At 44.5% G+C, this 25297-nt stretch overlaps 1 protein-coding gene across 1 annotated transcript in view; it reads left to right on the top strand.

Moving 5' to 3' along the window:
* LOC113449081 (carnitine O-acetyltransferase-like) overlaps positions 1 to 25040 on the top strand; it is a 57896-nt gene extending 32856 nt beyond the window's left edge. Inside the window, 12 exon segments of the mRNA XM_026720050.2 lie at positions 1794 to 1847; positions 4522 to 4687; positions 5922 to 6096; positions 8740 to 8918; positions 11912 to 12012; positions 13777 to 13896; positions 16216 to 16338; positions 18231 to 18259; positions 18262 to 18365; positions 21102 to 21164; positions 21850 to 21987; positions 24501 to 25040. Coding sequence (XP_026575835.2) covers positions 1794 to 1847; positions 4522 to 4687; positions 5922 to 6096; positions 8740 to 8918; positions 11912 to 12012; positions 13777 to 13896; positions 16216 to 16338; positions 18231 to 18259; positions 18262 to 18365; positions 21102 to 21164; positions 21850 to 21987; positions 24501 to 24725 — 1477 coding nt within the window. The 3' untranslated portion in view covers positions 24726 to 25040.
* Positions 25041 to 25297: the final 257 nt, after the last annotated feature.

Here is a 25297-nt window from a genome sequence, read left to right as displayed (position 1 = left end):
GGCCATCCTCAACTTATAACGATGCGTTTACTGACCGTTTGAAGTTTCACCAAAACTGAAAAAAGTGACTTGTGACCAGTTTTCACAGTTATGACCATTGCAGTGTCTCTGTAGTCACATGATCAGCATTTGGGCACTTGGTAATTCTATGCATTAATAACCGTTGCGCTGTACTGAGGTGGTGGGATCCCCAGTTAACCTTCCAATCCAGCTTCCGACAACGGGAGATGCCATTTGATGAAGGATGACATGATTCACTTAACAGTTGCAGTGATTTCCTTAACAATTGCCCTGTTTAGCAACATGAGCTTTGGGGTCAGTTATGGTTGTACGTTGAGTTCTAGCTGTAGTGGTTCATACACCATGATAAGCTGCACATCATGTCTGCTAACTACAATGCCTGTTTGGCCAACAGAGAGCAAACAAGTGGTTATTCTTGCTTACTATGAAAACTCAGCCAGCAATGCCTTTGTCTTTAATACAATTCATAGATACCATGTCTTTGTGTATGTGCAGAGCTTTGGGATACAATTACTAGGGGATTAGTTGCAGATTAGTGGGAGGAAAAAAGTGCTCGCTACTGCACAGAATAGATTATAACAGGTGGAAGGGAGGTGGACTTGTCTCTCTGCAGCCGGAAGGGTTGGAAGGAGATTCAGAAGAGGCCAAAGGAAGCAGGACATCTTCACACAGAACATAATTCACCTAGTGGAAACCATTACAAGACTTTGATGGTGGCCATTGAAAAAGACCCTGGATAAATTCATGAACAGTGAGGCTATCAAGGGCCTACACAGCAATATTACTCAACCTTGGCAATTTTAAGACATAGGGGATTTCAACTCCCAGAATTCCATAGCTGGTTGGGGAATTAACAGAATAACCGAGTTGGAAGGGACCTTGGATGTCTTCTAGTCCACCCCCTCTCAAGATGGAGACTCTATATCTGTGATGGCGAATCTATGGCATGTGTGCCACAGGTGGCAACGCAGAGCCATTTGTGCTAGCACTTGAGCCGCAGGCAAACTTACCTCACTGCGCATGCGCGCAGCTCAAAGCTGATTTTGAGGCTGCTTTTTCGGCCTCCCAGAGGCTTGAAAAAAAGCCTCTGCAGGCTTTGCAGGTCAAATAGGCCCGTTTTGTCACTTCCTATAATACCAGAAGTGACGAAATGGACCTATTATCCGGACTGCAAAGCCCGCAGAGGCTTTTTTTCAAGCCTCTTGAGAGGCCGAAAAAGCAGCCCCAAACCAGTTGAAAATCAGCTGTGAGGCACAGTGCAGGTAAGGAGGCGCCGTGGGGGGATTGCACGCGCGTGTGCAGGGAGTGTAGGGGAGCACACATTTCAGACAAATGACGGTCCAGTCTCATTTTGAAAGCCTCCAGTGATGGAGCACCTACAACTTCTGAAGGCAAGCTGCTCCACTGGTTAATTTTCTTCATGGTGAGGAAGTTTCTCCTTAGTTCTAGGTTGCTCTTCTCGTTAGTTTCCATTCATTGCTTCTTGTCTTGTCTTCAGTTGCTTTGGAGAATAGATTGCCCCCCCCCCCAATTCTTCTTTTATCTAGACTACACATACCCCAGTTCCTGCAACCGTGCTTCGTATGTTTTAGCCTCCAGATCCCTAATCATCTTTGTTGCTCTTCTCCGCTCATTTTCCCCCCCAGAGTCTCAACATCTTTTTTATATGGTGGTGATCAAAACTGGATGCAGTATTCCAAGTGGGGTCTTACCAAGGTATAAAGTGGTACTAACTTGTTTTTCATTTCTCCTGTCTTCTCACCCTCTCACAGATTCGCAGCTAAGCTCATTGCGGGCGTGCTGGATTTCAAGGCAAAGATTGACCGGTGAGTAGGTTCCTTTGGATCTACTGGTCCAGTAGAGGAGCTATCCATGCAGATTGAAACCCACTGGACCCACTGATGGGATTCAAATTTTTTTTACTACCGGTTCTGTGCGGGTGGCTTGGTGGGCATAGCCAGGGAAGGCTACTGTAAAATCTCCAGTCAGAGATGGTATTTGCCGGTTCTCCGAACTGCTTTCAGAATTTCCACTACCAGTTCTCCAGAACTGATCAGAACCTGCTGAATATACCACCTCTGCACTGGGCCAATCTGCAGGATAAATACTATCTCCAATGGAAGTTGGAAGAAATGGGTTGTGATGGCGCCATGGTGGTGCAGTGGTTAGAAGGCAGCACTGCAAGCTAATTCTGCTGTTTGCCAGGAGTTCAATCCTGACCGGCTCAAGGTTTACTCAGCCTTACATCCTTCTGAGGTTGGTAAAATGAGGAGCCAGATCATTGGGGGCAATAGGCTGACTCTGTAAACCACTTAGAGAGGGCTGTTAAAACAGTATATAGCGGTATCTAAATCTATGTGCTATTGCTGGTGCCATTTTCCCTGGGAAGAACATGGGGTCTTCCTTGGGTCAAAAGTGGCAAATAGCTACAGGTGTGTCTGTGGTTCCCAGGGACAAAGAGACTTTGGGTGTTGCTGCTCCTGTGTGAAAACAGGACAGACTGGGAAGAGGATGGCAGCTGGCCAAGTCAGAAAGTTATAGTTCCCTTTTTCCCTCTGTACTCCCAAATGGGAGGTTGGAGGGTTCTTGTCTTCCCCAAACTCTTACCTTTCGGCTTACCTGCGCAACTGGAGAATCGGTCAAAGGCTTCCAGACCGGATCTGTTTCTCCTTCTCCTATGACTTCACAGAGGGCCAGAGTTTACAACAATGAAGTTCGACCCCAGGGTAACCACCAAGCAAAATAAACCTTGTGCTTTGGGTCCCAAGGACAAGAAGGGTGCCATAGAATTATCCCCTTTACCCAGGTATCACGCACTTAATTTCTTTCCTGGCCACACTGCCATTGGAGGCAATTGTTTTGGAAGCGGCCTTCAACTTTAACCTGCCTTGTTCAAAAAAAAGGTCTTCTTTGGCACCGTAAAAGTTTGGTTTGGTTGGTTTTGGCAATGTCACTTCGGTTTTTGTCTGGTGGCATCCCAGGTTTTGCTTCTGTTGAGGAGAAACATTTTTGGGCTTTGCTTGGAGGCATCAGTTAGTGAAGGTTCTAGACTAGAAGTGGGGAGAACCCGGTTCTAGTTCTCCTCTGAGCCACAGAAGCTCTCTGGGAGAACTCATTCATTCATTTTATTTGAACCAGAATAACAGAATTGGAAAGGATCTCGTAGGTCTTCCAGTCCAACCCCTGGACTGGAAAAGCTAGTTGAGGAACTCTGGGAGTTGAAGTCCACAAGTCTTAAAGTTACCAAGGTTGGAGACCCCTGTTCTGGTCCAAGTCCCGGCTGAAGCAGGAGACACTAGGCCAGGCCTATCAAACTGGCAGCCCATGGGCCAGATATAAACCCACGTAGGCCTTGCCCATCCTGGCTCCGTTAAGGCAAAAAAACATCCCGATACGACCCGCGATGCCATCGGGTTTGACACACTTGCTCTATACCATTTCAGACAAGTGGTTGTCCAGTCTCTTCTTAAAAACCTCCAGTGTTGGATCACCCGCAACTTCCCGAGGCAAGTTGTTCCACTGATTAATTGCTCTCCCCGTTAGGACATTTCTTCTTAGTTCTAGATTGCTTCTCTCCTCCATTAGTTTCCATCTGTGGCTTCTTGCCCTGCCCTCAGGTGCTTTGGAGAATAGCTTGACCCCCCCTCTTCTTTCTGGTAACCCCTTAGATATTGGAACCCTACTATCGTGTTATCCCGAGTCCTTCTTTTTCAATAAACTACTAGACCCGTGATGGCGAACCTATGGCACGCGTGCCACAGATGGCACACAGAGCCATTTGTGCCGGCACATGAGCTGCGAGCAGAGTTACCTCACTGCGCATGCGCGTGCCTCACAGCTGATTTTCAGCTGATTTGAAGCCTTTTTCGGCCTCCTAGAGGCTTGAGGGAAGGCTTCTGCAGAGCTTTGCAGGCCAAAAACTAGCCCCGTTTTGTCACTTCCTGTTTTTCTGACAATACTGGAAGTGACAAAATGGGGCTAGTTTGCGGCCTGCAAAGCCTGCAGAAGCCTTCCTCAAGCCTCTGGGAGGCCGAAAAAGGCCTCAAACCCACCAAAAATCAGCTGTGAGGCGTAGTGCAGGTAAGGGGGCGGGGGGGGTTATTTGGGTGGGTGGGGATTACACGCGCATGCGTAGGGGGCAGGGGGGCATGCATTGGTTTGAGTGCTGGCACGCGAGCGTGCAAGCATGTGCACAATTTTTGGCACAGGAGCCCAAAAAGGTTTGCCACCGCTGTACTAGACAGACCCAATTCCTGCAACCGTTCTTCATATGTTTTAACCTCCAGTCCCCTAATCCTCTCCATTGCTCTTCTCTGCAACTCTTTGCAGCCTTTAGGGGGTGGGGGAGAATTGAATTCTGAGGCCGACCTTCAGATCCTGGATGAAAAGTGGGACAAAGGACTATCAGAAATTCATACGCAAGGATGCCCGCGGCTTTCTTGTGGACCGACATTGAAAGAATGCTGATTTGGTTCCTTTTTCTTTCCATCTCCACGGCAGCCAGACCCTGCTAGTTGAGTATTCCCACGGTCACCCACTCAGCATGGACTGCTATTCTCGCCTGTTTGCCTCTTGCCGACTCCCTGGACGAAAACATGACTCTATTTTGCTGCCTCCACCTGGACGGAAGCCCCCAAATTATATTACTGTTGTTCGCAACTTCCAGGTAAAATGCCTTCATGTTGGCCCAACCATTGTTCCCTGGATCTGTTGGGATCAGTTCTTTGGGCCTCAGTATAAGAACCTACACTCATTTGCTGCTGTATAACAAAAGAGAAAAAAATACTATTTTAATATCTTAAAAGTGTAACGTTCTAGTTTAGTGTTGACACGTAATTGGAGACATCCAGATTCTAGTCTCCCTTCAATCACGGAAATCTCCTGGATTACTTTAGATCAGTCATGTGGCAGCTTAATCCTCTTCATCCACTGTACCCCATAGAATTGTTTTTGGATAATATGGAGAGCAGTTTGGATGCCCCCTTAAGCTCCCAAACGAAGAGTGGTATATAAATCTAATGCGTCAGTAAGGTACATCGTAGTTATAGGATTGGTCCAGGATTGTGAAGCTCCTGTGAGTCCCTCCTCTCCTTTCAGAAATCATTATGGTAGGTGATCTCCAAACTTGGTAACTAATACCTGTGGACTTCAATTCCCAGAATTCAGACTTGAGAATTCTGGGAGTTGAAGTCCACAAGTCTTAAAGTGTGGACTTCTCACTTAAAGATGTGTGGACGTCCATTCCCAGAATTCCCATGCTGGCTGGGGAATTCTGGGAGTCCACAAGTCTTGCCTCCAAAAGTTGCCAAGTTTGGAGGTCACTGCCTTGGAGGAAGGCTACAGTTAGTCCTCGGGTTAAAACTGAAATAGAGACTGGAAAATTCATTAAGTGATGAAGTCGTTAAGTGAGGCATCACATGGCAGCACCCAACTTTATGACCTGTTTGCCATGGTAGTTAACTGATATACCATGTGACCATGACTTAATGATCTTCCCTGCCTGCTTTCCCGTTGACTTTAGTTGTCGGAAGCCAGCTGGGAAAATTGCAAATAGCGATCACATAGGACATTGTGACTTCTATAAATGTACAACAGTTGCCAAGCAACCAAATCATAATTATATGACTGTGGAGATGACGTGACAGTTATAAACATAACGACTGGTCATAAGTTGGTTTTCTTCAGTTGCTAAATGAATGGTCATCACTTGAAGACTACCTACAGCAGCACTCAGGGCCTTTGGACGATAGAGGATCATTCTAGGTTCTTAGAGTTCCTGGAAGGGTGTGAGCCCCAAAATATTTGGGGACTTGATCAATGAAACCAGAAGTAAACAGCTCCTTGGTGTGATGGGGTAACCCCCGTTTCTCTGTCTCTTCTGTTCTCTGTCTCTTTCTCAGTTCTTCCGGCTTGAAGTATACAACAGTGATGGGACACCCCTGACCATTGACCAGCTTTACCTGCAGCTCCTAAAAATCCGCTCTTTTTCTTGGAAGTTGAATAAAGAGCCCTTGGGAATCCTCACCAGTGACCACCGACATACCTGGGGAGAGGCCTTCACTAGTCTCATGAAAGGTGGGCAAGCCAGGTTTTGGGAGGTAGAAAGTATGGGCCTTCGATCATGAATCCTCTGTTCCATGCAGAAATCCAGATTAAAGGATCCATGTTAGAGGGCTCTTCGTTCTCCATTTTGAGTGAAGGGAGTGCCTTGAGTGCCTCTCAAGGTCAGCTGTCAATCTGCTCCTAATTTTATTTTCTTGCCATTCCCCAGTGACTGGATCCAGATGTAAACAAATGGCTTCTTTTAAACACAGATAACAGATAATCAGAGTTGGAAGGGACTTTATAGGTCATCTAGTCCAACCCCCTGCCCAAACGGGAGACCCTATGCCATTTCTGACAAATGGCAGTCCAATATCTTCTTGAAAGTCTCAAGTGATGGTGCTTCCACAACTTCCGAGGGTAAAGCTGTTCCATTGGTTGATTGTTCTCACTGTCAGAAAGTTTCTCCTTATTTCCAGGTTAAATCTCTTCTTGTTCAGTTTCCATCCATTATTCCTTCTCTGGCCTTCGGGTGCTTTAGAAAATAACTTGACCCCTTCCTCTCTGTGGCAGCCCCTCAAATATTGGAAGACTGCTATCATGTTACCCCTGGTCCTTCTCTTCACTAGACTAGCCAGGCCCAGTTCCTGTAAGTTTTAGTCTCCAGTCCCCTAATCATCTTGGTTGCTCTACTTTGTACTTTTTCTAGAGTCTCAATATCTTTTTTATAGTGTGGTGACCAAAACTGGATGCAGTACTCTAGGTGTGATCTTACTAAGGCTTTATAGAGTGGTATTAGTACCTCACTTGATCTTGATTGTATCCCTCTGTTAATGCAATGTAGGATTGCACACTGCTGCCTCCTATTTAGCTGGTTGTCCACTAAGACTCCAAGATCCCTCTCACAGTTACTGCTGTTGAGCCTGGTTTCACCCAGTCTATACTGTGTATTTTTGGTTTTTCTTGCCTAAGTGTAGGACTTTACTTTTCTCTACATTGAATTTCGTTTTGTTGGATACGGCCCAGTGTTCTATTCTGTCAAGATCCATCTGGATCTTGAGCCTATTTTCTTGGGTGTTACACATCAGATAAGTTTTAGTCTCCAGTCCCCTAATCATCTTGGTTGCTCTTCTTTATACTTTTTCTAGGGCCTCAAGGGTTGCATTTAAGCACCTACTGTACAACCTTCTCTAACCTGGTACTCTCAAAATCATTTTTTCTCAATCTTGGCAACTTTAGGATACATTAGACATCAGCTCCCAGAATACCCCAGTTCCCCATTGGAATTTTTTGCATTTTTTTTTCAGTGAGCGGTTTTTTCTAAAGATATGTATTTTTATACCAAGAATTCAAACTTGCTATTCTTTTTGCAATTGTACAACTTTTAGCTTGATATATCCACATTTGATCATACACCCCACCGAAGTTTCTTGTAACTCAAATGCTGTTAACTTTATCTTTTCAAAATTACACCTTGTGCCAAAATTAAAGTTTTTTTCTGCATGAATATTATCTAGCTAAGCAAATAATAATAATCTGTGCAATCCATAAACTAACATCAGAAAGCAGTCATCTTGAGTTACAAAAATGTTTAAGCGAGTTTCGTCAAGCCTTGATTTGATTTGACATCAGCCACCAACTTGCTTCTTGGTCTCTGATATGACCCTCTGTTTCTCATGTGAATGCACTCTGCTTGCTGCTCTGTGACCTATCTCATACATCTCTCTTGACTGGGCATGACAGGGCCACTGTGGTATTTGCATTGTTTCCTCAATGAATTTCTTTATTTCCACTGTAGTCAGTTTGCACGTCAAACGTGGCTCATATGCATCTTCAGACCAGTCAATCAGGATTAAACATTTGATGGGAGGGTACAGTGTAGTCATATTTATCGATATCTTCTACCTCTATCTTATCTATCTATATCTACATATAAAAGTGAAACACCACTCACGCATCATCACAAAATCTCCAGAACCGTAACACCTACAAACTTGAAATTTAGCACATATGTTCCTCTTGCCTTCTAGGTGCTCACTAAGAAAGGATTTTTTGAAATGACTATTAGAGCATTAGTATTTCATATATTATTATTAATATGCTCTGTTGCTAAGGAGTTCTACTCCCCCTCCCCATCTGAAAAGAAATCTGTACCAAATGCAAAACACAAGCATAGGAGAGGATTTTCAGTTCTAGTTTCACAGCACCAAGCAGCTTTATTACAGAACAGTTGAGCTAAGCCACACCCAGGCTCCTTGCTGTCTCCTTCTTGCTCACACAGCAGATACTGTTTCACTTTCCAAACAGCCCTGAACTCTCACTAACGGAACACTAGCCAGATGAATACTGATGGACGCTAGTAGGCAGAGGCACAATTTTTCCCTCCTTATTTTCCTCCCCAAAAACTAAGCCCAACCACATAGTTTTGTAGTGAAGCATGGGTATCGAGCTTGTTAAATATATGTTCAGTTTACTTTAATTTTAACTATATGAAAATGAAAAAAGGAAAGAAGTCAGATTTAAAAAATTTGTAAGGTTGCACCCCCTTTTCTGACTGCTTTTCTCCCTCCAGAGAATTAATTTGATTTTGTCCTGTGCTACCATATTGGGAATTTTGATTTTTTTTTTTTCCTGTACAACCACACCGGGAACTAAATCTGGCATTTCTTGTTCCAGACAAACTGAACCAGGAATCAGCTCTGACGATCCAACGTAGCCTCTTCACCGTCTGTCTGGATGCTCCTACCCTGAAGGTATCGGATGCTCATGCCCAAAGCCGTTTGGCAGCTCAGATGCTGCACGGTGGAGGGAGCTACTCCAACAGTGGCAATCGGTGGTTTGACAAGACTCTGCAGGTGAGCATCAAAGCAGGATGTAAGTTAGGCTTCAGTATGGAAGCGTAAAGACATGGGATCCTCAGTTGCACGATAATAAATAAAAGTAAGTGTCGGATGGCACTCCATTCAAAATCCAAGAAAGGCACTGTTAGACTCCATTGTTACAGAGAAAAGAAACCTTTGCTGGAAATCAAGTGGTTAGCATCAAAAGAATTCTAGATCTGAGGATTTACGTGCGAAAAACTCATATACAAAGTGATGGCAGTATTCCCACTCACAATAGTTCAAACGGTCCATCCAATCGAAGATATGTACCGTGTTTCTCATATAATAAGGCCCGGTCTTTTTTTTTTTTTTTTTTTCCAGCCCCGAAAATATGGCTAGGCCGTCTTTTCAGGGGTGACTTAACTCCCCCCCCCCTTGCATCTTTGGGCAGGCGGGCGGCGACGGCTTGGATGTTGACCTCGGTGTTGGTGGGGCACTTATTATCAGGGTCAACGCAGGCAGCACCATATCCGGGTGTGCAACAAAAGTACTTCCTAGCAGCAAGCCCCCCCCGCCATTTCCCCCATTTCGCATGTTTTAATATAGGCCTTAATTTGGGGGGAGGGGCTTCATTTCATTTCATGCCTATAAAACATGCTGGAACTTCCTATTGGGGGAGGCCATATTGTTGGAGAAACAGGGTATAATGTCATGTGGGGCATCTTCAGGTGGTGATACAGACATCTGGCCATTGACCTTGGCCTGGTTTGATAAAGAGTCGGTCAGCAAGCAAGTAAGCACAAACAATAAAGTTTTCCCCCCAAGTTATACAGTTCATTCTCTGAAACCTCCAGCACGTTTCTCACCCAAAAATTTCACCCTCCCCCAGTGGTGGGATTCAAACAATTTAACAACCACTCTGCCCTCATGATTTCTTCCAACAAACCAGTTCACCAAACTGCTCAGAAAGTTACCAACTGGTGCGAACTGGCTGAATCCGCACCCCTGCCCTCCCCCCGTTACTATGGCAACCGAAAAGATGTGAGGGAAAGAAAGGAGTTGTGAAGGCTGTGACAGTAAGATTAAAAAGATAAAGATATAGATAAAAGTAAGGTTGTACACTTAGGTAAGACAAACCAACTATACATCTATAGGTGAAACTGGACTCGGTGCCAGTAACTCTGAAAAGGATCTTGGAGTCTTAGTGGACAATCACTTAAATAGGAGCCAGCAGTGTGCGGCAGCAGCCCAAAAAGCCAATGCAATCCTAGGCTGCATCAATAGTGGGATAGGATCAAGATCTCGTGAAGTTCTAGTAGTTCTACAAAGCCTTAGTAAGACCACACTCTAGTTACTGAAATACAAAAAAAGATGTTGAGACTCTGGAAAGCGTGCAGAAAAAACTGATTAAGGGCCTGGAGGCTAAAATGTACCAAAAACAGAGGAATTGGGTATGTCTAGTCTAATGGAAAGAAGCATTGTGGGGACATGGTAGCGCTGTTCTAATATTTGAGGGGCTCCTAACAAAGATGATGGGGTCAAACTATTTTCCCAAGCCCCAGAAGGCAAAACAAGAAACAAGGATTGGAAACTAACCCAGGAGAGAAGCAACCTAGAACTCAGGAGAAATTTCCTATTGGAGAGAGCAATTAACCAATGGAAGAATTTGCCTTCAGAAGTTGTGGGTGCCCCATCGCTGAAGGCTTTTATTTGTCTGAAATAATATAGTTCTGCTTGAGCAAAGGGTTGGACTAGAAGACCTCCAAGGTCCCTTCCAACTCTTATGTTTTATGTAATTAAGTCAGGGTAATCAATATTGTCTCATTTCACATGAGATTTAAGAAGGAAGATTTCTAAAAGCTTCTAAATTTCGGTTACATCATAAGCATTTTGAACATTTTTAGAATTTTTTTTTTTTTTAAAAAAGATGGGATGGCTTCCGTTGGCCAAATACTAGATTAAAATTTAAGCATTTAAGAGTATTGTCCCTTTCTCTTGATAAGAACAGAATGAGATTTGGCCTGTGTGCCGATCTCTATTAAAAAAAACAACCCAATGATTTAAGAAACCTATATGGCTACCTAACAAAATAATAACTTGGGCTGATAAGCAGTCAGCCACTAACATATAAGGAAAAATTTAAAAAAATTTTTTTTAAAAAATTATCTTTATTACACATTTTTCAAACATTTACACCAAATTTCTGTTTGTGACAGTGCTTAATAGTCAGCTTTTTTCCTATTTACATAGTAATACTTTCATTTTCAATTCCAGGTATATTTCTCTAATATTTTTACATTTATATTTACCTTTTTATAATTCCTCATATATACATTTCCTGCAACTCTCAAGTAATTTTTATACATATTCTTTACTTTTCTCTCTAGCCACTCATACCATATGTCCCAAATCTTATAATATTCTGTTTTCCTCCTTGTCTTTTAACTCCATCGTTAATTTATCCATCTCTGCACATTCAAGCACTTTTTTTTTATCACCATCTCTTCTGTTAGGGATATTGGTTTCTTTCTACTGTTGTTCAAAAACAATTCTGGCCACTGTCAGTATATGGAGTATGATATATTGATTTAAAATATATATATATATTTGGGAATACATGTTATTTTATTCTGCTTTTTCATCATCCAAAATAAAAAAAAGATGAGAGAATCCTCTACTTCAGGGGCTCCCCAGCCTTTATGGCGTGGCGGCCTGGCTGGGGAGGGGGGTGGAATTGGCCCTTGTAAGCAGTGGTCTGGTGTGTGCAAGTGCCATTCCGCCATTCATGTAAGTAGAGCTGCGTGCATGTGCACCGGACCGCCACTTGTGCAAGTTAGAGCTGTGCGTGCGCCAACCCTTCATTGTGCAATCCACTTTCAAACCAGCCATGGCCTGGTAGTAGGCCTCGGCCTGTGGTTTGGGGACCCTGCTGTAGCTGAAACCAGCTTTTTAATTTTATCTTTTTCCGTGCCTAACAAACCGTTTTCCTTCCTTCTTCCCATTCGTTCTTTTTCCCTGGCCTTCAGTTCATTATCGGAGAAGATGGCACCTGTGGGGTCCTTTACGAACAAGCCATCGCTGAGGGGCCACTGATTGCCACGGTCATCGACTACGTCCTTGATTATTGGTAATGTTCCCTATTGGGGGGAGTTGTGATGAAGCTGTGGGGATAGATAGCCTGACTTGACTCCCGTGGGCGGATTTTGAATCTGTGTTGCAAAAAGTGTTCAAGAAACCATCGTCCTTGAGATGCAGCTCTGAACTAAATAGCCAGTGACAAGATGCTAAGCTCCCCTCATGATTAATTACAGAGGAATTATTGAATGTGTCATCTGTACCTCTGTAACTGTCTGGTTTAGTTCTGCAACCCAACAAGACAGAGACTTCAGAGGATAATTAGGACTGCAGAAAAAACAATTACTACCAACCTGCCTTCCATTGAGGACCTGTATATACAGCACGAGTCAAAAAGGGCTGTGAAAATAGTTACAGACCCCCTCACATCCCAGACATAGACTGTTTCAACTCCTTCCCTCAAAATGACACTATAGAGCACTGCACACCAGATACAGATAATCAGAGTCGGAATGGACCTTGTAGGTCATCTAGTCCAACCCTCCACCCAAGCGGGAGACCCTACACCATTTCTGACAAATGACAGTCCAATCTCTTCTTGAAAGTCTCAACTGAGGGCGCTCCTCACAACTTCCGAGGGCAAGCTGTTCCATTGGTTGATTATTCTCACTGTCAAAAAGTTTCACCAGAACAACTAGACACAAGAACAGTTTTTTTCCCAAACGCCATCGCTCTGCTAAACAAATAATTCCCTCAACACTGTCCAACTATTTACAAAGCACTACTATTACTGTTCATCTTCTCATCACTCCTTATCACCCATCCCCTCCCACTTGTGATTGTAGGACTGTAATTTTGTCGCTTGTATCTTTATGATTTATATTGACTCCTAATATGATTTGATTGCTTAATGTACCTTGTGACTATTATTACGTGTTGTACCTCACGATTCTTGACTCTTGACGAATGTATCTTTCTTTTATGTACTCTGAGAGCATATGCACCGAAGACAAATTCCTTGTGTGTCCAGTCACACTTGGCCAATAAAGAATTCTATTCCTATTCCTGTTCTGTTCTGTTCTGTTCTTTTCTACTATTCTATTCTATTCTGTTCTGTTCTGTTCTATTCTATTCTATTATTGCATGGAAGAATGAAATGAATCACTTTAGGGCTTAGTTCAAGGATATGAACCTGGCTAGAGGGATGGTTGTTTTGATATAACACAAGAGTAGTCCCAAAGAAGCTTCTTGGATGAGAAGCAAAACATATTCAAAAGAAAAAACAAACAAACCAGAAAGTCCAGTTGCCTCCTGAAAAAGCACTTTGCGACAACCATGACCTGAATGACAGAGAATCTCCACAGACTTAAAACACAAGAGTATATTTTAATTAAGATAAATGTCTGTGGAGATTCTCCGTCATTCAGGTCATGGTTGTCCCAAAGGTGCTTTTTCGGGAGGCAACTGGACTTTCTTGCTTGTTTGTTTTTTCTTTTGAAGACGTTTTGCTTCTTCATCCAAAAAGCTTCTTTGGTTTCAGAAGAAGCGAAACATCTTGAAAGAAAAATCAGAAAGGCTTCTTGAAAAAAACACCTTTTGGGGGAGAATTTTAATTAGGTGCCTGTTTGTTTTAGTTTTGTTAATCACATTTATATGGCCGCCTAACGTGAGAAGCGACTCTGGGTGTTGTGCAACAATCAGCGAAAGCAGCCGATGTATAAAAACGTAGAAAAATGGAAAAAAAAGTCATGACTAAAAATAAAAACATTGAAACATGTAAATGTAGTGCATCTTTCCTCCCTTTCTTTTCCCTCAGCAAAGATCCAGCCATGACCCGCAGCCCGATGATTCCTCTACAATTGCCCCAGAAACTTTATTTTTCCATCACTCCAGAAGTCAAGCGTGACCTTGAGCGTGCAAAGCAGAATTTGGATGTGTGAGTAAGCAGGGCGTGGGCTCCGGGATGGCCTGTTTTGGTAACACGCCTTGTCAGCCCCACTGAAGGGGTGAAAAACTCAATTTAACAACAGTTCACTTAGTGCCATTGAAGGTTACAACGCTACTGAAAAAAGTTATTCTTTTTGTTCTGATCCAAACCCTTTTCCAATAAAACAAACACGAACCAAAGGGAACAGAAACCTTTTAATGATTCTTACGAATCCCCGGTTAAAAGGCTGTTGCAAACTAATTAACTTTGATAAGCACAAGCCTCGCCAAAACTCTGGGAGGCTGCCAAGAATAACAGATAAGGAATATTTTACAACACAAGAGTCTTCAAATACCAACTTAAGATACTGTAATGTCCATGAGGCTGAGTTTCAAAACGTCTTTGCTTCCTACAAAGAACGTTTCCTTCACAGCTGGCTTTTATCTTTTTGAAGGAGGGGCCATTACCTTGCAGCCTTACTGCTGAGTCTCCTGTGCTGCTGCAACTGCTCTTTCCTGCGAGCAGCCCTGCGCGCACGCGCACTTGGCACAGGCTCCTCGGGAACCTCCTCATCACTGCTGCCATCCCCCACAATCTCTGAAGGCAGCAGTCCTCTCCCTAATGATCCTGGCCTCTCATCTGAGTCCTCGCTCTCCTCAGCCGTCCGCACCTGCAGCCGGCTAACCACAACACTTTTTTACACTTAATGACCGTTGCAGCATTCCCATGGTCATGTGATCAAAATTCAGGTGCTTGGCAGCTGACTCATATTTATGACCTTTGCAGTGTCCCGGGGTGACATGATTCCCTTTTACGACCTTCTGACAAGCAAAGCCAATGGGGAAGCCAGATTCACTTGAACAACTACAGTGGCTAACAATTGTGGCAATCAAAGGTCAAGCAAAATTCACTTAACAAATGTTTCACTCAGCAACGGAAAATTTAGGCTCAATTGTTTCTTGCTTTTGTTTCTTGCTCTGCTCTGGAACTTTTATTTTTATTTTTTTTTGTCTTGATTGATTATGCGCCGTTAAGTCACCTTATCAATCATATAGATAGGGATTTTTTTTTTCATAATGAACTGCTCATAGTCAGGTCTTTCAGCTCTTCCGCTAGTACCTCTATTGCAGGGGTATCAAACTCAATCTCATTGAGGGTCGCAGCAGGGCTGTGGTCGATCCGGGGGAGGGGGAGATGGACCCTGGCCAACTGGGTGGGTGTGGCTGACTGGGTGGGCGTGGCCAGCTTTATGCCACTCCCCAAACTGCTGCCATGTTTCCTCTTCACATTGGGTAGACTTGGCCGAAGCAGGCTGGCCCCTTGCATTTTCCAGGACAGCCCTACGGGCAGTATCCGACTACATTTTGGGCTAAATCCGGCCCACGGGCCTTGTATTGGACATCCCTGCTCTATTGCCACTCTTAACAACAGAGTCCATCCATCTTGCTGGTCATTTTCTTCTCTTTTCTTCCGCCTTTCCCAACATAATCTTTGGATCTTTTCCTTTGGATCCTATCTCCCCGAAGTGTTACTTTTAGTTTTCCTTGTTTGATGGTGGTTTATTTTGTGGCTGCGTACTTCTCTCTTCAGTCACTTTTAATCAAAATACTGCAATGTCAAGCAAATGTAAGAAGTCTATGAGTCAGGGAGCAGGGTTGGCCTTAGGAGACGCCACCCCAGGTATCCCATCAAGGACCTTCAAATAAAATGAGATATATTAAGAAGTTATTTTAGTGATTTACTGGGAGGGGGGAATACTTTAAATATATACATTTCAAAACATACAGTTGATTATTTAATGGATATTAGAAGTGTATCATGAGAGTATTTTATTATGATTAAAGTAGGGGAATGAAAAACACCATGTGGATTCTAAATATATTAGCTTTATTTTATTTTTACTCTTTTTAGATTGTTTATTATATACCGACTTAGAAAAAAATAAGGATAATAATGATATGTAAATCTAAAATAAAATAGTGGTAAGCTGAAAATGGAAATAATAGGGGATAAAGAATTGAAAACTTATGTGTTGATGGAGTGAGATTGATATGAATTAATGAATTGAAATATGAAATGCAAATTTATTTAAAGATGAGTGAAATGGCTAATGATATATGAGATGATATTAAATAAGAAAAATGGAAATGAAAGTAGGACTATGTACAAGTGTTATAATCCGGAAACATGTTGCCCACGTGAAGAGATGTGTAAAAAAACCCTTTTTATTAAAAAAAGGGGGGGGTCCTTCAGGAGAGGATCGTTTCTCTACCTCTGGCATGGCATCTACCTGAGCACTGAGCCTCTCCCTCTCTGTTTCTCTCTCAGCCTCATCAGCGACCTGGACATCCGTTGTTTCACCCATGACAGCTTTGGAAAGGATTTTCTCAAAAGCCAAAACTTGAGGCCTGACTCGGTCGTGCAAGTCGTGCTGCAGCTGGCACATTACAGGTGAGCTGGCAGGGGAAGTCAAAGGATGGCTTGGGGGAGGAGGAAAGGTAAGGTCCAGAACCTGAAACAGGGGTTCCCAATCTTGGGTGCCTGCAGATGGATTTTCGGGGTGCAACTAAGAGTGGTTTTGTTGGGTCCCTTAGTGACGAGCCATACCTCACGATTACTTTTAAAGGCGGTGTGAACTTTTTGATTGATTGAAAAAGGGGCAGCTACGTTTAAATGTTTTGAATAGTTAGTCCTCGACTTACAACCATTTAAGAGCTGTGGTGGCACAGTGGTTAGAATGCATTTAATGCAGGTTACTTCTGCTGAACTGCCAGCTGACTGCAGTTCGGCAGTTTGATTCTGACTGGCTCAAGGTTTGATTCTGACGGGCTCAGCCTTCCCTCCTTCCGAGGTGGGTAAAATAAGGACCCAGATTGTTGAGGGCAATAGACTGACTCTGTAAACCCCTTAGAGAGAAAACTGTAAAGCACTGTGAAGCAATAAGGTAAAGATAAAGGTACCCCTCACACATACGAGCTACTCATTTCCAGCTCTAGGGGTCGATGCTCATCTCCGTTACAAAGCCAAAGAGCCAGCGCTGTCCAAAGACATCTCCATGGTCATGTGGCCGGCATGACTAAACGCCAAAGGCGTAGGGAACGCTGCTACCTTCCCACCAAAGTGGTCCCTTTTTTTCTACTTGCATTTTTTACATGGTTTCGAACTGCTAGGTTGGCAGAAGCTGGGACAAGTAACGGGAGCTCACTCCGTTACGCGGTGCTGGGGATTCGAACCGCCAAACTGCCAACCTTTCTGATCGACAAGCTCAGCGTCTTAGCCACTGAGCCACCACGTCCACTGTGAAGCAGTGTACAAGTCTAAATGCTATTGCTATTGCTGTTCGTTTAGTGATGTTCAAAGTTACAACAGCAGTGAAATAAGTGACTTATGGCTGTTTTTCACACTTAACGACCACTGCAGCATCTCCACAGTCAAATGATCAAAACTTGGGTGCTTGGCGATTGGCTTTATGTGAGTCCCGGGATCACACGATCCCCATTTGTAACCATCCCAGCTAGTTTCCGACAAGTCAGATCAAGGGGTGAAGCCAGATTCACTTCATAACCACACGATCCATCTAATGACTGCAGTATAATTGGCTTAACAACTTTGGCAAAATGGGTCATAAAACAGGGTGCAACTCACTTTAACAACAGCCTTGCTTTGCATTGGAAATTTGGGGCTCAACTGCAGTTGTAAGTCCAGGGTTCCTTGTAGATAAGTAAATAAAATGCAACATTTCCTAGGGCTGTGGGCAGGGGTGGGCTGCTGTGCGCTCGGGAGAGCCCCTAACTAAAATCCTGTGCAGTCCAAATCCCACTTCTGGCTGGCCCTGCCCATCCGGCCCTTCCCCTCCCAGGACTCCCCACGTGGCCCGTTTTGGGGGCAGGTAAGTGCAGGGCGCACACGGAGGCTCAGTGAGGGCGAAAAACAGGCCTCCCGCAAGTTCGGGAAGGCCGGAAATGGGCCCGTTTCCGGCTTCCAGAGAGCCTCCGGAGCCCGGGGAGTCTGTTTTCACCTTCCCAGAGGCTCGAGGAAAGCCTTCGGAGCCCAGGGAGGGCAAAAACACCCCCACACCTCCCCCCCACACACACCCCGTGGTGCAGGAGGCTGACTAGGCCGCGCTCACCCAGCAACCAGGCAGAGAACCCTTTGCTAAATTTTTTGAAGCCCACCCGTGGATGTGGGGTCATAGAAAAGGTTGGGAACCACTGAACTTTTTTTCAGTGGGAAAGTGGGAGAGGGAATTTCCTTTTGTCCACGTAGGGTTTGTCACCTAGGAGGCACAGTTCTGACGGTGCGCACAGGGTGTGTATTACAACTGACTTTTCCCCCCCTCCTAGAGCACACGGGCAATTGTGTCCCACCGCCGAGACGCCTCGCTTCGTCGCTTCCATCAGGGCCGGTCAGAAATCATACGCTCTGCTACCTCAGCTGTGCTGGCCTTCGCCCAAGCAATGGCTGACGAGAAGTGCCAGGTATTTAGCTTTCCACCTTTGTGTTTTTTCTTTTTAAGGCTGAGGTGACAACACACTTCATCAAGTCCCCATATTATTTGAACCAGAATGACAGAGTTGGATGGGACCTTGGAGGTCATCTAGTCCAGGGGTGTCAAACTCAAAGCCTGCGAGACAGGTTCGGCATGAGGCTGCCCTGGAAACAGTGAAGGGCTGGCCTGCGGTGCCTCTGAAGAAGAAAGGAGAAGGAAGAGAGAAGGAAAAAGGAGGGAGGGAGGGAGGGAAGGAAGGAAGGAAGGTGTCAGCATTCCAGAAAACCTCCACTCCAACAAATAACTCCGAGACAGACATCCTCTCCAAGGTTCTTTTTATTAAGAGTAGTAAACTGGCACATCTGGGGAATCCCGAATCTGAAAGTTCGGGGTTTCCTTGCAATAAGTAAAAACTACAAAATCCACCCCCTGCACCCATCATCGCATCACATGCCCCAATCACCATCCATCCCAACGTGAGACTTCCCCTCACCCAGGTGCAGAAATAACATGACCTTGACTTAGAAGAAGAATGCTATTATATCTAATCAGATACACTCCGAGAAATTCTGCCCTCCCATTTTCCCAGGCTCAAGAATGCGGCAGTGTGGAAGCATTTGGTGCTAACATGGTGACGGAAGGCCAACAGCTGACAGAAGGAAGGAAAGGAATGAGGAAAGGGAGGGAGGGAGGAAGGAAGGAAGGAAGGAAGGGAGACTATGGATCTCCCAGCCCTGCCTGGGCCACCACAGATTCCCCCTCCCAAAGTGGTGTTGCCCTGACCCTGCCCATCCCACCTTGCTCAGGCAAGAAAACCTATAGCAGTGGTGGTGAACCTTTTCGGCACAGAGTTCCAAAACAGGAGTGCGCGTGTATGCCGGAAACCGGAAGAGCAGCTTGCCAGTGGGAGTGCCAGAAACCGGAAGCTCAGCACCGGCCACCCGGTCTTCCGGTTTCTAATGCATATGTGTGTGCAAAGACCAGGTAGCCAGTGCGCACATGCGCATCGGGGAGCTGTTCTTCCGGTTTCCGGCACTCCTCCACGTGGACAGACTTGGGGACCTGTTCTTCCGTGTGCAAAAACCAGCATGTGCAGGCTGGGAACCTAGAAGAGCAACGGGCAACGGCTGGCAAGCCCAGAAAGATGGTTCTGTATGCCACTTCCAGCACGCTTGGCATAGGTTTGCCATTACAGCCCACTACCATTTCAGACAAACGGCCGTCCAATCTCTTTTTAAAAACCGTTCCACTGATTAATTGTTCTCACTATCAGGAAGTTTTAGGTCGGTTCTTATCCTCATGTCCTTGAGTAGAATGAAGGACCATTCCAGGCAGGGAATGGTAGCGCCAATTATTGAAAGAAACTCTACTTTGTTTGCTTAGCATATTTGAGAGCCTTCAGAGGCATTTCTGGATTAGCCAGATGGAGTGGAATTTGGTTCTGCTAATCCTGCGCGTTTCTCTATGTGGAGAGGTCCATTTTTCCTCTTCAAGAAGTCTTGGCCTTGTTCTGATCTTGGTTTTGGGACAAATAGAAAAGTCTCTTTGTTATCTACAACAATCTCTTTTTCCATGCAGCTTGAAATTGAGAATACAGATAGTCCTTCACTTAATAACCGTGATTGAACCCAGGATTAGGGACGTAAGTCACGCTAGTCATTAAATGGGTCACTACATGGCCATGCCTGTTTTTACAACCTTTTTTGTGCCAGTCATTAAGCAAATGCAGTGGTTGTTAAGCGAATGCAGAGGTCATTAATCAAATCCATTGTCTGAAAAGGGTGTTTTTTGTTGAAGACCAGAAGTAAACAACCCGTCAAGGGTGACAGTGAATGATGTGTGTCAGAGTCAGCTAGCTGTCAGGGCTCTGACAGTTACCCCCATTTAAACCATGAGTCTCTTGCCAAACTTCCAAAATTTAAAGATGATTTATTAGGAGTAAACATGCCGGCGCTGCCTGGGTGTAACCGACTCTGAGACACATCATTCATTGTCACCCTTGACCCTGGTTTTCTCCCCACCCCCTGGGTGTATCATAATTCATATTCTCCAATGGGACACATCCATAGCCAAGAATCATCAGTCATGCTCTCCAGTTTGAATTTTGCGCAGCAGAAACTTCGGTCATCTAGTTATTATCTTTGAAAACTTTTTGTGGAACGCGAGCTGCTCATTGCTCCCTCCTCCCTTTCTGTTAGCAACTCTAAAAAGACCATAGAAATATTTTATGAGTTGACACAACCATTTCCAGCAAAAAAAAAAAAAAAATCACGGTTCCACGATTACGGGATGCTGTAAATGTCCATAAATGTGGGTGGGTTGCTCAGTGCCCAAAATGTGAACATGTGACCACAGGGGGGCAGCGGCAGCCATCAAAACTTCAAATTTTGATCGTAACTCTCCTTCGAGAGGTTCATCATAACTCTGAACAGTCGCTAAACCAGCCGTAAGTCAAGGACTGCCTCTACCCATGTCATCATTTAGATTCCTCTACATACATTCATAGCAAAGCTGGCTGAGGAATTCTGGGAGTTGAAGTCCACAAGTCTTAAAGTGGCCAAGGTTGGAGACCCCTGCTTTAACCAACATCTCACTTAGCAACAGAAATGTCAGGCTGCATTGGGTTATAAATCAAGGACTACCTGTATGTTAGCAGTTGAGACTTCTGGGTGTTATGGTCTGAACGTTCTGGTATTTAAAATCCATGTCTCTTTTTCTTCACCAGGGCCCTGAAAGATTATCTCTCCTGAAACAAGCGGTTGAATCCCACAGCACCCTGACAGAGCAGGTAACTTATCTCTCTGCTACATGTTTGGTAGGAACATTTATTTTTAACGTCTTCAAGTCAGCCTTGAAATTGGCAACGTTTTTCTTGGCAGCAACATTTTCCAAAAATGGCTTGCCATTGCTGGGTTTTTACGGCTGATAAAAAAAGTGACTGGCCCGAAGTCTTACCAGTTGGTTTCACGACTTCTGGGAGCTGCAGTCAGTTTGGAGACCCCTGATGTTGTGTGTATGAGTTCAAACCACCTTCCGGAGGTAGCTGGTTTGTTCAGAGTATTGCAGCGTAAATACAGCGCCAGAAAAATAAACACAGGTGGCTGAGGCTTCATTTAACTTCTTTATAAGCACATAAAGTAAATTTTACAGTACCAGTGGTAGATTTCTCCAGCATGGAGCAAACTCAAACAGAAGCAGACATGTTACAGGTTCAGAGCAGAACAGTAACTCAGGAGAGCTCAGAAACAGACATCACTTTAGTTCAGCAGGCAAGCAAGCAAGCTAGTTTTTCTTTCACTTCAGAGCTGCAGCGCTTAATATAGGGCCACGCCTAGGCTACTTCTAGTTTTAGCTTCCAAACAGTCCTCATTGGCTGACTTAGTTGCTATGCCTATTCATTGGCTGACCTTGTTACCGTGCTTTATTCCAGTTCATGAATATACCCTGACATGATTTTGTGCGATGTCTTGCAGGCTCTGGATGGACAAGGCATCGACTGCCATTTGCTTGGACTGAAAATGGAGGCCATAGCAGACGGCTTCCACGTGCCTGAGCTTTTTATGGATATTTCCTACACCCTGGCTTCATACTGGAAACTCTCCACAGGGCAGGTACAGAGAGCCAGTTCCAAATTTGTACCTCTTTACCACATTCCTGTATTACTCAGGTTACGATATTCTCCATACTGATAGTCCCTGTTTGTTGACTGTCTTATTAGATAGCAACCATTGGCAAATTCCTTGTGTGTCCAGTCACACTTGGCCAATGAAGAATTCTATTCTATATTCTATTCTATTCTATTACTATTACTATTCTATTCAATGATAATAAATGCTGATAAAACATTCATTTCCCCCCACAACAAAAGCCAGCGTGAAACTGATTAAGGCCCGGTCAGTTTCAGGAACTAATTGTGAGACAAGGCTGCTGAGAAAAACAGCTCAGGAAGAGATTCCTTATTTTCAACAGGATTGCGGGGGGGGGGAGAGAAGTGACTTATAACTGTTTTTCACACTTATGAGCATCGCAGCATCCCCATGGTCACGTGATCAAAATGGCAGCTGATTTATATTTATGACCGTAGCAATCTGGTGGTCTGTCAGGGTTCTAAGTAATAAATCCATTGAAAGCAAGACTCCGAGGTCATTGAGAGCCTCAAACTTTACTTTTGGGGGGGAAATATATTGGCACATATCTGGTGAAAACCGACTCTGAAACTCCTACGGTTTTCACCTTATTAAAAGTAAAAGATTTTCTACTTTCTCAAAACCATCAATCACATGGTCCAATCAACCATGCAGTCTACCAACCAGATGACATCTTCTGACCAGGTGTGAGAATGTCCTTGGTTCCCAAGAGAAAGTATTTTGTTTTGGCTACAAAAATCCCTCTTACCTCAAATCCCACCTCCCTGACCCTCCACTCCAGTGTGGCAACACTAAAGCGGACAAAACTGCTTCGGTCAGGCCAGCTTCAGGGTTGACATGGTCACCCTTTGGGACCTCCTGACCAGCAAAGTTAATGGGGAAGCCAGATTCATTTAACAACCGTGTTTCTAACTTAAGAACCTCAGTGATTCACTTAACAATTGTGGCAAGAAAATGTTCTGACCAAGGCTTCCTGAGACTGTAATTAAGCACACACTTAGTCCAAACAACTCTCTTTTTATTTCAACGCTGGGAATTATGTGCATTCCCAACCCGTAATGAGTCCCAAACAGTCTCTCGAGATAAGCACCCACCTTTATCTCCTTTGAATTGCTGCCAACAACTAAAGTGCCAAATTAACTGTAAAAATACGACTGAAGCACAAAGTCCACACAAAGCTTCAAGGTTTAATCCGAACAGAACAAACAGCTTTGCTTCCTGCAAAGGTTCCTGTCTCTTTGCACTTCCTTTATATCTTATAGGAGAGCCTTACTCCCAAGTTGCTCCTTTTGTCTTAACTGTTCTTGCCTTCTGACAGCTCTGTGCACACGCACACTGGGAACAGGCTTCCCTTGTTCCTCTGCCTCGCTGCTGTCAGATTCTGGAGGCTCCAGAGTCAGCACATAACTCCCAGATGGCCCTGGCCCCATCTCTGTAGTAGATGCAGGACCCTCATCCTCCCTAGACTTGCGGACTGGCCCATGTTCTTCTCCACTGTCCGATTCTGTGTTTCCTCAGGCTGCCGGCAGACCACAACAGAAAATGGGGCAAAACTCAATTAACATTAATGTTTCACTTAACAACAGAAATTGTTGGGCTCAGTTGTGGTTGTAAGCAGGGGTGGGATTCAAAAATTTTAACAACCGGTTCTGGTTGGCATGGCTTGGCGGTCATGTGACTGGGTGGATATGGCTTGGTGGTCATGTTATTGACTGGGTGTGGCCAACTCAATATCACTCACATCGAGGCACACATCTCTTTGCTTGGCCTCTCATGACTGTGGGGATGCTGCAACAGTTGTAAGTGTGAAAAATGGTCATAAGTCATTTTTTCCAGTGCCATTGTAACTTTGAATGGTCACTCCACCAAGCAAAGTACCAGCAAAGGAGGGGAAAAAAATACTCAAGAGACATTCCTGAGACAGGAAGTCTAGTCCTGCCAAGAAGGTAATAAGGGTTAACGGAGAGGCAGTTTCTGTAAGCAACACCAGAATGTTTCCTTCCTGCCTTCCTTACAGGATTAGGCCAGTAATTTCTTCTAACAAACGGTTCTCCGAACAGCTTAGAATGTTAACAACCGGTTCTAGCGAATAGATGTGAACTGGTAGAATCCCACCCCTGGTTGTAACTGAAGGACCACCTGTATTCAGAGCAGGGGTGTGATTCAATGAGTGTAACAACCAGTTCAGCGGGTGCTTGCTTTGTGCGCGAGGGTTTGCTACTGACCTGCAATCCTGCAATCTCCCTGTGTCTTCAACAGCTGGACGTGCGGCAATCCACTGTGCTGCGCTAAGCAGCTGAGCTTGAAAATCAGGAAATAAAGGTCAGAATAGAGCCCAGATGGGAAGGCCCAGTAGCTTATCGTCGGAGCAAACCGATTCGTTCACAGATGATCCTTGGAGCTACCGGTTGAGCCGAACCGGTAGAATACCACCACTGATTCAGCTGTTTTTTTGATCTCACTTTCCTGTCTTTCAGGTTGCTTCCCGCACGGACTGCATCATGTGTTATGGGCCCCTCGTGCCTGACGGCTACGCTGTTTGCTACAACCCTTTGCCCACCCATATTAATTTTGCTGTCACCGCCTTCAACTGCTGTGAGGAAACCAATGCCACTTACTTAGCTGGAAACATCCAGAATGCCCTGGCTGATGTGGGGGCCTTGTTGGGGAACTTTGGAGAAGGCCAGCCTGACAAACTCTGAGAAAATATTTTGAACTTCACTTCAGACTTCAAACGTGACTGAGGGCATCTCTCTAGCTTGGCCAACAGATGACCCGTCGTTGTTGAAAAATCCCCAATCTCTCCCTTGCCTCCTTTTGGGCTAAAATTTTGGATGCAGCATCCTTCAGCACTCCTAATCCCATAATATCCTTTGCTAGCCCTAACAGGATTTGCAGGGAAATGGCTGTCTCTATATAAATATATACACTTCTGCACATCTTCTAAATGCAAGATCAGATCCTAATTTATTTCCAGAATAAAGACATTTAAACAATATATATATATAGCAGGAAAAGTTCCTGCCAATTTCTTTTTTAGATCAGCAAAAGATCATTATTTTTTAAAATTGTGACTGGGTTGCAAGTCCATTCCGAACAGGCATTTACAGCATAGTGAACTATGATTGTGTTTCATGTTCACATTGTGCCTTAGTTTAGCTGCCTGCAATTTTGGGGGGCCCAGGGACCAGTACTGGGCACTGGGCAGGGCGTAGTTTCCAGAGTTACCTAACTCCTGCGCATATGCAGATGAAGCTTCACTCGCTTGTGCATC

Source organism: Pseudonaja textilis, chromosome 2, assembly GCF_049901715.1.
Source record: "Pseudonaja textilis isolate UNSWEBS1 chromosome 2, rPseTex1.2, whole genome shotgun sequence".
Lineage (NCBI taxonomy): Eukaryota > Metazoa > Chordata > Lepidosauria > Squamata > Elapidae > Pseudonaja > Pseudonaja textilis.
This window is presented reverse-complemented; position numbering and strand designations above follow the sequence as displayed.